Genomic DNA, 13899 nt, shown 5'->3' with positions numbered 1-13899 from the left:
GTTTAAGAATGCATATATGGTTATAAAGGTAGTCTTCAATGTTGTGTTTGCATATATGTGGATGAATGGATTGCACATTAGTGAATGGCTGGTACTAGGTGGTTTGGAGTTGTTGAAGTGGTAATGAGAATTATTCCAGAGATGAGGAGTTTTGAAAATGTAGTTATATGTAAATTCATGATTCAAAATGGTGTTTTGTTATGGTATTATATGGTGAATCTTGTGATTTTAAGTTAGGCTTGAAGATGATGAGAGAGTTTAGTTCAGTTTAGAATGAGTAGAAGGAAATATCAATGACCATGTGAGAATTAGAAGATGAATCAATGAGTATGGTCTTTAAGGGAAAGGAATGGCTGAGGGAATATTTTAGAAGTATTCTAAGCTTGCAAATAAGGTGTTTTGTTACCTAAGGCCTAGAAATTCTATCCCTGTCTATGACTCAAAGGTCTACGTTCCTATCTATAGAGATGTGGAAATATTGTGATCTCTTACTCCGATGTCTTGTTCATATCTTGCCCAAAGTTCTATGCTCCTTCATATTGTTATAACTCCCCAAAATGGGTGTTGAAGAAATCCTCCACTTGAGTATGAGTATCTCGCATGAGTCAGATTGTAAGTATTCATTGAACGATCTTCATTTTCCAAGTATTCTAGCTATAGCTAAGACAATGTGATGCCCATTGTGTAATCTTAGTCTTATTTACTCATGAATTATGCCTGCATAAACCATCACTTCACAATCTATAAGTACGATCGCACCGTTAGCACATCAAGAAAATTCTAAACTTTCAGCATGCTCAGATTTAGATGAAGATGACATCCTTCCATCATTTAGCTCCTCTCTAATTTAATATTAAGTTTAAAAAGCTCTTCAAGTTGTGTATCCTTAGTTTTTCTATACTCTTATCCTTACGAGCGACATTCAAGGATGAATGTTTCTAAGGGGGAGATATTGTCACACCCCGCAGTTTGGACTAGAACGAAAATGGTCATTCCTATGCATAGATGTACCAAAATCCACAAATCCTATTCATACTAAGAATTTTAACCAATTAGGTAGTGTGGGAATCTATTTGAGAATGAATTTAGATCATAGAGGTCCCCTAACTCAAGGAAGTTGAAAGCTTTCCTATCGTTTGAGTTTTAATGAGCGTCAAAACTTAGGTCAACTTCAATCAACCGTATCTCCTTGTATATATGGAATTAGAGGTCCTACTATATATCTAATGGAAGCTCTTTGAATTATTTTTCCAATGATATCAATTTTTCCAAAATCCAAGGTCGGAATAAAAAGTTATGCCCATTTTACTAGAGACCTATCAACCTGCCGAGGTGCGATGTCTAGGCAAACGGACCGTCAAGTCAGTGATGGGCCGTCAAGTCAGGCAGTTAACTTCAAGTTGTGATTTTATGTCTATAAAGTGATTGTTTGAGTGATGGTTAGTCACAAAAGTGGCGGTCCATCACCTAAACCTTCAACTAGCTTTTCGAAGAAGGATAAGCATTTTGTACTTTTCGTAGTAGGATAGTCAAGAATCAAATTGACTTTTTGTGGCTTAGGAAGGGGGATAGTAGTGATTTTAAGGTAATTTCAACTGAAAATCTTGTGACCCAATATAGACTTCTGGTGATGGACTTTGTTATCAAGAAGGGAAAGGTTAGGCAGGGTGGGAAGGGTCGACCTAAAGTTAGGTGGGGCAGTCTGACTCTGGTTTGTGCTTTAGAGATAAAGGCTAATTTAGAGCGGAAGAAGGGGTGGGAGCACAGAGGGAATGAAAATAGTATGTGGGATAGGGTTGCTGGTTACATCAGAGAGTCTGCTAAGGAGGTGTTGGGTATTTTGAGAGGCTGTTTTGGCCTGTATCGGTGAGTTTAATGGTGGAATAAAGATATTAATAAGAAGGTGGAGACGAAGAAGGTGGCATAGGGTAAGTTGGTTGAGAGTAAGGATGAAGAAGAGAAGCGGGTGAGCAAGGAGAAGTATAAGTTAGCTAAAAAGTAGGCTAAGTTAGCAGTAACGACTGCTAAGACAACAACTTTTGAGAGTTTATATAAGTGGTTAGGGGAGAAAGGCGGGGAGAAGAGGTTATTTAGTCTTTGCAAAGTTAGGAAGTGGTAGGGTCGTGATCTAGACCAGGTGAAGTGCATTATGGGAGAGGATGGCAGAGTTTTGGCGGAAGACGCCCTCATTAAGAAAAGATGGCAGTCGTATTTCCATAGGCTCTTTAATCATATGGGGGACAAAGATATTGTGTTAAGGGAGTTGGATCATTCCGAGGAGTGTCGCGACTTTGGATTTTATTGGCATTTTAAGGTTGAGGAGGTCAGTAAGGCTATTCGCAAGATATGAAGGGGCAAGGCGCAATGAGGCTCGATTAGATTCTAGTGGATTTTTGGAAGTTCTCTGGTGGGGAAGGGTTGAGGTGGATGACTAACTTGTTTAACAATATTTTCAAGTTAGCAAATATGCACAAGGCATGTAGATGGAGCACGATGATTCCTTTATATAAGAATAGGGGAGACATTCAGAGTTATAACAACTACTAGGGTATTAAGTTGTTGAGAAATAAAGATTTGGGAAAGGGACGTAGAGCGTAGGTTAAGGAGGGTGGTGTCTATTTTGGAGAATCAATGTGGTTTTATGCCTGGCTGTTCCACAACTGAGGCAATTCACCTTATGTGAAAACTGATAGAGCTGTATAGAGAAAGGAAGAGGGATCTTCACATGGTTTTTATTAACTTGGAAAAGGCTTATGACAAGGTCCATAGGGAGGTTCTTTGGAGATGCTTGGAGGCAAGAGGTGTCCCAGTAGCATACATCAGAGTGATTAAGGATATGTATGAGGGGGCAAAGACTCAGGTAAGAACTGTGGGAGGAGATTGTGAACATTTTTCGGTCTTGACAGGGTTGCACCAGGGATCTACTCTTTGTCCATTTTTATTTTCTTTGGTTATGGCTACGTTGACGTAGAATATACAAGGCGAGGTGCCTTGGTGTATACTTTTTGCGAATGATATAGTGTTTATTGATGAGTCGCAACAGGGGGTTAATGATAAACAGGAGGTTTGGAGAAAAACCCTAGAGTCTAAAGGTTTTGGGTTGAGAAGGAACAAAATGAAGTACTTGGAATATAAGTTTAGTGACTCGAGGCATGAGGAGGGCGTGGTAGTGAAGTTGGATTCTCGGTCGGTTTACAAGAGCGATACTTTTAATTATCTCGGGTGTACGATTCAGGGGAATAGAGAGATAGATGAGGATTTCACTCACCGTATTAGGGCTGGTTAGATGAAATGGAGGCTCGATTCAGGTATTTTATGCGATAAGAAGGTACCCCCAAAGCTGAAAGGCAAATTCTATGGAGTTACCATCCAGCCAGCTGTGTTGTATGGAGCGAAGTGTTGGCCGGTTAAGAATGCTCACATCCAGAATTTGAAAGTTGGAAAAATGAGGATGTTGCATTGGATGTGTGGTTTCACAAGGCCTGACAGGGTTAGGAATAAAATTATTCGAAAGAACGTGGGAGTGATATTAGTGAAGGATAAAATGTGGGAAGTGAGGTTGAGATGGTTTGGTCATGTGATGAGAAGGGGCACGGATGCCCTAGTTCATAGGTGTGAGAGGTTGGCCTTGGAAGGATTCAAGTAGGGTAGGGGTAGATCGAAGAAATACTGGAGAGAAGTTATTGAGTGTGATATGGAACAGTCACAACTGACTGAGGACATAACCCAAGACAGGAAGATATAGAGGAAGAACATTATGATAGAGGGCTACGGGTGTGGATGAGTCGTAGGTAGTAGGTAGGTGGACTGTGGTGTCCTTTGTTTGGCCATGTACAATTTTTTATGGATGGCGTGCCTATGTTTTTATCATGTTCTATGCTTTTGATGCTTTTGTATAATGCCTTTTATCTTGAGCTGGGGGTCTATCAAAAATAGCCTCTCTACCTCATTAGAGGTAGTGGTATGGACTGCGTACATTCTACCCTCCCCAGACCCCACAGTGTGGAAACATACTGGGTTTGTTGTTGTTGTTTTTAATGATATTTTTGGGTTTTTTTCCACCCCTTTTAACACAAAATTACATCAAATCAAAGCACATAACTCCTCAGTCATCCTCAACATCAAATTAGGGTTTCTCTCAAGATCATTCCCCTAGAACAAGATTCAAGTCCTTCTTCAAGAAAACTCAAGAATAAAAATACCACCATTCAAGAACCTTCAAGAAAAGCCTCCAAGAACATTCTCAAGTCTTCAAAAGTCAACTTGTTTTATCGAATCAAGACAAATAAGGTATGTGGGTTATGATCTAGAACACTATTTTGTTCTTGTGCCCAAAAATTGTATTTTCTTAAAGAATTTTGTAAATCCTTGAGGAATTCATACTATTCTACTATATTTTGAACTTATTAGATTATAACATGTCCAAGTTTTGAGTTGTATTATTATTTTGCATATTTATGATTTAAATTGATAAGGCATTCTTTAAGTTGCATATTCCTAAGTTCATGTCACACTTTTGAGAATTTCCAAGTCTTGTTGTTATAAATTGAGCCTTATTGTTTAAAGTATGAGTTGTTGATGACCTTTAAAAAATTGCAAGAAGTATGTTTACATTTCCATCATCCTGATACCTCTTTTAAGCTTTTATGATAAGTCTATTGGATTTCAACAAAAGAAGCGAGTTTTGATCCAAAATCAAGAAAGAAAACAACACCTTTGATTTTGAGATAAAGGGGATGCATTTTGGCTCCCATCACATTTTGCTGAAAAGTTTTAAGGTGCATTTTCTTAAGTAGCTAAGTAAGGGAGTAGTATTTTGCACCAAGTTGGGCTTGATTGAGAGGTTTCATGTACGTTCCCCCATAAGTTTCTGATATACCCCAAGTGGGTATAGATAGTGATAACTAAAATTTAAGGTTCTATCTGATGGCAAGGATAGAACAGCTCTCCCCAACGTGGGTAAGACGTTAAAATCCCTGTAGCTCACATTGTTTATGTCGGTTGGAAGAAACTTCCTAAATGTCCTACTTTCTCTAAGACTTAAGCTTGAGTTTTAAAAGTATAGGTGTTTTCAAACTATTATTCTAAGATCTTCAAGCATCTTGACGTTTGTGTACAAAAGAAGTTCCTTGATTTTATAAATCTAAAGCATATGTCTTGAAGGTTGATGCTTTAAGTTTTCATTCAGTTTTTATGAGTTTTGAATAAATATGGAATCAAGATTTTAAGTAAAATATGGTGACTCACAAGATTTAAGTTACATGTCTTGCCCTTTTTATTTATGAGAATTTTACTCAAGCTATGTGAGTTATCTATTATAGCATGCATGGTTTCTATAAAGACTTATGATGTTGATTATTTAATTGCACACGCCCCCATATACTCAGTACATTTCCAAAGTGCTGACCCATATTTATGTCTATGTGCTACATTGTCTCATAATGTAGGTATGAATTGTAGCACACATACCATGTTCAGTCAGTGCAGCTTTCAGTTAATAGGTGATGAGTCCTCTGATTCAAGGGCTTAAGCCATTTATAGAATTTGAGCTATGTTGTATTTTCTTTGTTCAGTCGTATTGAGTTAGGATAGTTGGGAGTCATGAACCATCTATCTATTGTCAGTACTAGTAGAGTCTTCATAGACAGTCAGTAGAACTTAATGTATTCAGTTTCAGTTTTGTTGTAAAAAGTAGAGTAGTAATATTTTAAATTTAGTTTTGTATTGAGCAAATTCATAAAAGAGTTATCTTCCTTATTATTCTTTTAGATTTATGCATTTTATTTAGTTGTTTATGAGTTATGCCAGTAGAAGGGTTATCTTGGAGTCACTTGTGATCCTAAGCATCGTGTGACGTCTCTAAACCCATTTTTGAGGCGTTACAAGCACGTCAAACTAATGGACAGGAGGTTACAAGACATTTTTGGAAAGGTTTCCCTTCTATAAGTATTCACGACGTGCGAGTTAGCGTGATATTTATTTTAACTATCTTTCTAACTCATTCTTCCTTTCATTTATAGACAATGCCTCCCAAAAGATAAAATAAAAGTCGAAATTAAAATCAACCTACACCTCCTCCTGTTCAGGAAGATCCCCAAAATAAAGCATGTCTCTCATGGTGAGTTCAAAGCTACATTCACTACCTTACTTCAATTAATATCTTCTCAGAACAATCAGAAGGTTGTTTCTCCAGCCAATCCAGTGGCAAATACAGTTAAAGCTAGGATCAAAAAATTAATCGAATAAACCCTCATTTGTTTTCTAGATTAAATTCTTAGGAGGATCTATATGAATTTCTAAATATGGATAAGAAAGTTACTAATATTATGGGTGTGATACAAGTAAGAGTGTATAGTCTCCCACTTTCTAGTTGCAGGATTTAGCTCACACTTAGTTTAAGTAGAGGAAGAAGGATAGGTATGATGAGGTAGGGCCTATAGAGTGGGAGGATTTTACCATAACCTTTTTAGATAGATATTTCCCTTTAGATTAGAGGGAACCTAGGTTATTGAAGTTTATTAATTTGAATAAGAGAAATATGAGTATAAACGAACGCTTGCTTAAGTTTACTCAGTAGGAAAGGCATGCTCCTTTGACGGTGGCTGATAATAGGTCTAAAATGAGTAAGTTTGTTTCTGGTGTAGCAGATAGTATGGTCAAGGACTGTAGGACTGCTATGTTGATTAATAAGATGGACTTATGAAGGCTTATGGTTCATACTCAGCAGATTGAGGACTAGAAGCTTAAGCAGAAAGAGAGAGAGGATAAGAGGTCAAGAATGGATAGCTTTAACTTTTCTTAGTCGAGGTTAGAGATGTCAACAATTCTTATTCTGATCAGCAATTATCAGCCCCATCTCTGTCTTCAGAGTTTAGAGATGACAATCGGGATAGGGCATCAAGATCTAAGTCTCAGGTTAGTGTGAGTAGTTGCCTTACTAATCCTCTTTTGCTAGAAATAAGGTAGAAATCATCAGGGTGTGTGTAAGGATGGTTGTGATGTGTGTTTATGATGCGGCAAGACAGGCCACATGATTTGAGAGTATATGAAGGTGGCACAAAAGGGAAGGAATGATCGCCAATAGGTTTAGAATACTACAAAAGAAACACCAGTACGTCGTCTAACTCAGCAGGGTGCAACCTTTAGTGCCATTAATGGACCGTACTAGAACAGGTTCTACCACTTCAATTCTAACAGGATAAGGATGGATATCTTGATATGCTTACTGCTATTTTACAACTCTTTTATCTTCATTTTTATGCTTTACTAGTCCCTAGAGCCTTACTTTCTTTTGTAAAAACCTAGATAATAGTCGATTTCGATGTCGGTCCTAAATATCTAGTAGAACCCTTCTTAGTGCCTACTCTAGTAGGTGTTACTATTATAGCCAGGTAGTTATACAGGAACTATTCGGTTATAGTATCTTATAAAGTCACTTCAACTAATCTTGTTGAGTTATAGATGACTGATTTTGATGTCATTCTCGGCATGGATTGGATCCACTCATGCTATGCTTTAGTTGACTATAGAAACAGATTCGTTCAGTTTTAGTTCTCAATGAACCAGTTATTGAACGAAGGGGTAGTACTCTAGTGCTTACGAGTCAGATTGTTTCATATTATAAGGCAAGAAGAATGATTACTAATTTTTATGTTTACCATCTTGTTCTAGTCAAAGACGCTAGTTCTAAGACTCCAAGCCTTGATTCAGTTTTAGTATTAAGAGAATTTCTAGATTTTTTTAAAGAACACCTTCTAGAGTTTCTCTGGAAAGGGAAATTTTCTTCAGAATAGATCTCTTTCTAGATACCCAGTGTATCTCTTGTCTGCCCTACAAAATGGATCTAGCCAATCTAAATGAGTTAAAAGAACAGTTTAAAGATCTTATAGATAAGGGATTCATAATACCCAGTTTTTTTGCCATGGGTCACTCCATTCCTTTTTGTGTATAAGAAGGTTCTCTCAGAATATGCATCGACTATCATTAGTTGAATAAAGTCACAGTAAAAAATAATTACCCCCTCCAAATTATTGATGAATTGTTCAACAATGTTTAGGGTGCCAGTTATATCTCTAAGATAGACCTCATATCCGGTTATGATCAGCTAAGAGTCAAATAATGTGACATTTCAAAAATAGCTATCAGAACTCGGTATGGTCACTTCAAATTTCTAGTTATGTCTTTTGGACTAACGTATGCCTCAATAACTTTTATTGGCTTTATGAATAGAGTGTTCAAGTAGTACTTCGACCAGTTTTTCATTGTATTTATTGATGATATTATCGTCTACTCACGTAGTGAAAAAGATCTTGTAGACCATTTCAAAATTGTATTGCGGACTCTTATAGCCCATCAGTTGTTCGCCAAATTTAGTAAGTGCGTATTTTGGCTAAGATTAGTAGATTTAATTAGCGATATTATTTCAAATGATGGCATTAAAGTTGACCTTCAAAATATCAAAATAGTAAAAAACTGACCAAGACCCATCTCTCCATAAGATATCAGGAGTTTTTTGTGTTTTGATGGATATTATAGATGATTTATTTAATGGTTTTATCTATTACATCTCCATGTATCGATTTACTCCAAAGAAAGTAAAATTTTAGTGGTTACATTCTTGTGAAATGAGTTTTTCAAGATTTGAAGACTCGACTCACCTTAGCCCAGTCTTGACTTTTCTAGATTGTTAGATGGGTTTGTTATTTATTGTGAGGCTTCCAAAGTTGGTCTTGGTTGTTTATTGATATAGTGAGGTAAGATCATAGCTTATTCCTCTAGATAGCTTAAGCTTCATGAAAATAATTATCCTACCCATGATATTGATTTGGGAGCTGTTGTTTTTTCCTTGAAAATTTGGAGGCATTATCTTTATGGTGTTCATCTTGATGTGTTCCCAGATCACAAAACTTTGTATATATTCTTGAATAAAGATTTAAATCTTCATCAAAGAAGGTGGTTGGAGTTGTTTAAGGATTATGATATGAGTGTGTTGTATCATTCGAGCAAAGCCAATGTAGTGGCAGATGCTCTTAGTAGATTTTCTATGCGCAGTGTTGCTTATGTTGAGGATGAGAAGAGAAAGTTAGTCTAGGAAGTTCATCACCTTGATATATTAACTTTTCTGTTTTTTAATTTATCTGAAGGTATTGTTTGGGTTCAAAATTTTCTTTCTTTTCCAAAAGAAAAGAAAAACAAGATAGGGATATCAACTTGGTTAAGTTGAAGTAATAAGTTAGAGATTAAAAAGTAGAGGTTTTCTCCCAAGGGGGATATGGAGCATTGCAATATCCGGGTAGACCGTGTACGTCGTGTGTTGATGGTTTGAGACAATGAATTTTGGCATAAGTGCATGGTGTGCGCTACTCTTTACATCCACGATCCACTAAGATATGCCATGATTTGGAAATCTATTGGTGGAGTGGTATGAATAGGGATATTGAAGAGTTCATAGCTAAGTGTTCTAACTGTCAGTAGGTTAAAGTTTAAAAACAGAGACCTAATGGTAAAATGTAGGAGTTCAGAATTCCTACATGGATTTGGGAAGAGGTTAACTTGGATTTTGTGATGGATTTACCTTGTACGCATTATCAACATGATTTGATATGGGTTATTATAGATAAAATGGCAAAATCAACCCATTTCTCGCCAGTTCATACTTCTTATTCAGCCAAGGACTAAGACAAGCTATTCATTAGAGAGTTGGCTCGGTTGTAGGGATTCTCGTTGTCTATCATTTCAGATAGAGATACCCATTTTACCTCTCACTTTTGGAGAGATTTTAAAAGGGTCTTGGTAACCAATTTTATCTCAGTATAACTTTTTATCCTCAAACTGATGGTAAGATAGAGATGACCATTCAAACCTTGAATATGTTGAGGGAGTGTGTGCTTGATTTCAAGGGTAGTTGATATGAACACTTACCATTGATTTAGTTTTCCTATAATAACAACTATTACTCCAGTATTCAGATTGCTCTATTTGAGGCTCTCTATGGGAGGAGATGTATATCTCCTATTGGTTTGTTTGAGGTAGGTAAGGCAGCTTTATAGGACTAGATTTGGTGTTTGATGCAATGGGTAAGATTCAGTTGATCAGGTAAAGGCTTAAGATACCCCAAAGCCATTAGAAATCCTATTTGAAAAAGAAGAAAAGATCTTGAGGTTGAGGTTGGTGTGTTAGTCTATTTTAAAGCCTTACCTATGAAAGGAGTGAAAAGATTAGTCAAGTAGGGGAAGCTTAGTTCCCGATATGTAGGCCCTTCCAGAATCTTGAGCTATTTTGTGAAGGTTGCTTATTAGCTAAAGTTGTAATTATATGTCCATGTCTCTTTGTTAAAAAAATATATTGGTGATCCAGCTTTTGTAATGTCTTTAGAAATGATAGATGTTTAAGATAGCCTTTCTTATTAAGAAATCCCAATTGAGATCCTCGATCATCAGATTCTAAGACTAAGAAACAAAGAAGTTCCTTTGTTCAAAGATCTTTGGCGGAATCAATCCGTTGAAGGAGCTACTTGGGAAGAAGAGATAGATATGCATACCAAGTACCCTCATCTTTTTTCTGCAAATTCATACTTAGCTTAAGGTAACAGTTCTTCATAGATTGACACTTTTATATTCTCAGTTTATGCTATTACTATTCTAATATCCTTGCATGCTTTCACAAATTCAATTCAGTCATGTATCATGTTTCAGTCTTAGTCAAGTAATCATATTTTAGTTATGCATATTTAGTATGTGATTTTAGTTTCCCCAGTATTCTTAGATTAATAATTCTCTTTCCAGGATGAATGTTCCCAAGGGAGAGATATTGTAATACCTCGTACTTAACTTAGTTTAATTTAGCTCCTAGTGGAATGTATAGGAGCCTTAAAGCCTGATAATTTAACAAGGTGATAGGGATTTAGTCTAATTATAAGACATATTAATTTCATGGATTTTTAGTTGAGTCTTCTCGACCCCTAAACATTGGTTTTTGAGTTAATTTATTTTAAAGGGTGTAGGGATTATGTAACGCCCTGATTTTTTATAATCGGAATGTCACATGGTGCATGTAATCCCGAAGGACCACAAGCTAACCCTCTTCTGATATCTGTGCTTGTTCACTGCATAATATAATAAAATACATGCAGAAAACTGGCAAAAACTTATCATAAGGTTCAAAAAACCTAAAATACATAAATCTGCAAACTGAATACTTATACAACTATTTGAAAAGCCTCTAACTGTATGAACTGTGAAGTTGATGGGACATGTCCCCAACTCACTCCGTCTACTCAAATAAAATGAAAAATAATAATATACTGAAATAATAATTCATCCTCGAAATATGAGGACTCACTTCTACGTCTCCTACTTCTAATAGAAAATGAACTGCAAAAAGTTCTATGGGTCTCGTGCCTCTGAACCTATAGTGTCAAATAAAATAACAACACCATAGCGCAAATGCATCAGTATGTTGGAATGTACTAAGTATGTAAATGAGGTAAGGCTAAATGCAAGGGCTTATGCATGAACATAACTTAACTAAATGATATTCAAGAGCTGGATTAGCATACATAGAGAATTTATAACTACTGATCATACTGTGCATACTGTCACTGAGTATACTAGGACTAACACTGGTAACTGATATTGAATATACTGTGAATTCTAGAATTCTGAACATACTGCGATTATAAATATCTGAAGCTACTGAAACTGATACCAACCCTATTTAACAGGTTGTCAACAGATCTACTAGTATTTGGAATGATTGACTGTACATGAGATCAACCCTATCTTCCAGGCAGTCTCTGAATCCATAGATAATAATACTTGATTAACTGAATTTAAAATCAGCCTATCTAGTAGCGGATCTTTGAATTTGTAAATAATCAAACTTGATGGCCTGTATCTAATAGTCTTGAATTTTATACAATGAACTGAGCTTTTTCTTGATGTCTGAGACTGATTCTGAAACTGAGACTGTGGGAAGTAGTCATCTAATAGACATACCACAAATAAGTGAATATTGCTATATTTAGGGTCCAATCTGTAGTCCCAATTAGAAGGGTATCAGTACCACACCACTGGTAAGGACAACTTTACATGAACCTCATCTATCAGTTTCTCAAACAAGAATGGTGGAGCTCTCATCTAACAGGTCAACCCATCTCATCTACCCTCAACTATCTGGTATGATGTCTCAACCTATGCTAGCGACGTAGTTCTGGAGCCCAAAGTTTGCTTCTAAGAATCTGTAGCACCCCGATTTTCTAAACCAAAATGCTAAATGGTGCTCATGATCCCTAAGGACCACAAGATAACCCATGACTAATATCTATACCTGTAAACTGTATAATATCTCATAAAATATGCGGAAACATGAACTGTAAGGCCATAAGGTTCAATACTAATACATATTTTAAAAATATGGTATAACAATACCAAAAAGGAACATAAATACTGAAGTCTGAACATCTAATCTGACATCTAGTCCAAAATCCTCTAACTGAACTGCCTAAGGAGTTGATGGGACATGTCCCCAACTAACTCTAACTACTGAAATAAAGTAAAAACTGAAATAGAAAAGAAATCATCATGTCCTCAAAGGATGAGGACTCACATCTAACTCTGACTGCTGATCCTGGATTTTACTGCTAATTTGGAGCTCATGCCTCTGAACCTATGGTGTAACATAAGAGAAAGCACCATAGCACAAATGCGTCAGTACGTCTGAATATACTGAGTATACGAGTGAGGTAGGCTAAATGCAAAGGGTTATATGCATAGACAATGCAAACTGATATGAACGTGAGAGTACATATATGCATACGTAACTGTAACTGAACTCGTGGAGATACGGACTACTGAGTCTAAATACAAACAACATAAGTGTACTGATAATGAGATTTTGAAAGACTGAATTTACTGATATTGATAAGTAAATCACTAATAAGTGATGGATTTGATACTGTATTACTGATATACTAAGAGACTGATATTTCATTACTGATAAATAAATGATTGTTTCTGACAGTTTGAATTATGAAGAACCAGACTGATTGACTGTATCTGACAGTCTTGAAGTTGAGTCCTGATAGCATGAGTTCTGATAACTTTTGTGATTGATAGCATAAGTTACTGTATCTGACAGTCTATAAATCTAAAGGAAACTATCTGAGTTCAATTCTATTTCTGAGTTGACTGTATCTGACAGTCTTGATATACTGAAATCTGAAGAACTATCTGAGTTATTTGACTGAGACTGATATTGAAACTGTAGGAGGTAGTGTTTAACCGACATGCCCCATGTATGCCGTTATGGCTAAGCTGGGGTCTAATCTTTGCCCCGACTGGAGGGGTGTCAATACCGCGCCACTGATAAGGACAGTTGTGAGTGACCCTTATCTGGCGGGTACTCAATGAGAATGGTGGGAACCCTAAACTGATGGGTTAAGACACCTCATCAATCCTAATCTGACAGGTTAAGATGTCTCAAATTATGCTGGCTACGTAGTTCTGGAACACAAGGATTGCTACTAAGAATCACACCCTGAACTGGCGGGTGAGTTCCCATCCTTGGGTTCACTAGGTGCTAACTTCTACACCTATCTGAAGGAAACTGAACTGAATAACTAAGATGAACTGAATAACTGAACTGAACTGATTAGCTGAACTGATACTGATTAACTAGACTGATACTAGTGGTATTGTTTAGCAGAGCTAAACTAACTTTACTGGATTCCAATGAATGATGGAATGTACTGAGTTCTGAGGACTGGTTGAGAGTACTGAAGTTACTGAGATTGACTGAGAATACTAAGGTTGCTGAAGCTACTGTGCACTGAGATTACTGAGATTACTGGACTACTGAGATTACTGAGATTGACTGTGAATACTGAGGATGCTGAAGTTA

At 36.6% G+C, this 13899-nt stretch overlaps 1 protein-coding gene across 1 annotated transcript; it reads left to right on the top strand.

The window, feature by feature from the left end:
• The first annotated feature begins 1630 nt into the window (after positions 1-1630).
• On the top strand, positions 1631-3286 carry LOC107874184. Its single transcript, XM_016721037.1, has 3 exons — positions 1631-1835; positions 2694-2860; positions 2972-3286. The coding sequence occupies exons 1-3, from the start codon at positions 1631-1633 to the stop codon at positions 3284-3286; spliced, it is 687 nt and encodes a 228-aa protein (XP_016576523.1).
• The last annotated feature ends 10613 nt before the right edge of the window (positions 3287-13899 follow it).

Source organism: Capsicum annuum, chromosome 6, assembly GCF_002878395.1.
Source record: "Capsicum annuum cultivar UCD-10X-F1 chromosome 6, UCD10Xv1.1, whole genome shotgun sequence".
NCBI lineage: Eukaryota > Viridiplantae > Streptophyta > Magnoliopsida > Solanales > Solanaceae > Capsicum > Capsicum annuum.
This window is presented reverse-complemented; position numbering and strand designations above follow the sequence as displayed.

What these genes read in the sequence shown, in the direction of transcription:
- LOC107874184 (XM_016721037.1), top strand. Translation starts at nt 1,631, where the DNA reads ATGGACTTTGTTATCAAGAAGGGAAAGGTTAGGCAGGGTGGGAAGGGT. An exon ending in GTCTGCTAAGGAGGTGTTGG is followed by an intron (nt 1,836 to 2,693) that starts GTATTTTGAGAG and finishes GAAAACTGATAG; the next exon opens with AGCTGTATAGAGAAAGGAAG. An exon ending in ATGAGGGGGCAAAGACTCAG is followed by an intron (nt 2,861 to 2,971) that starts GTAAGAACTGTG and finishes ACGTTGACGTAG; the next exon opens with AATATACAAGGCGAGGTGCC.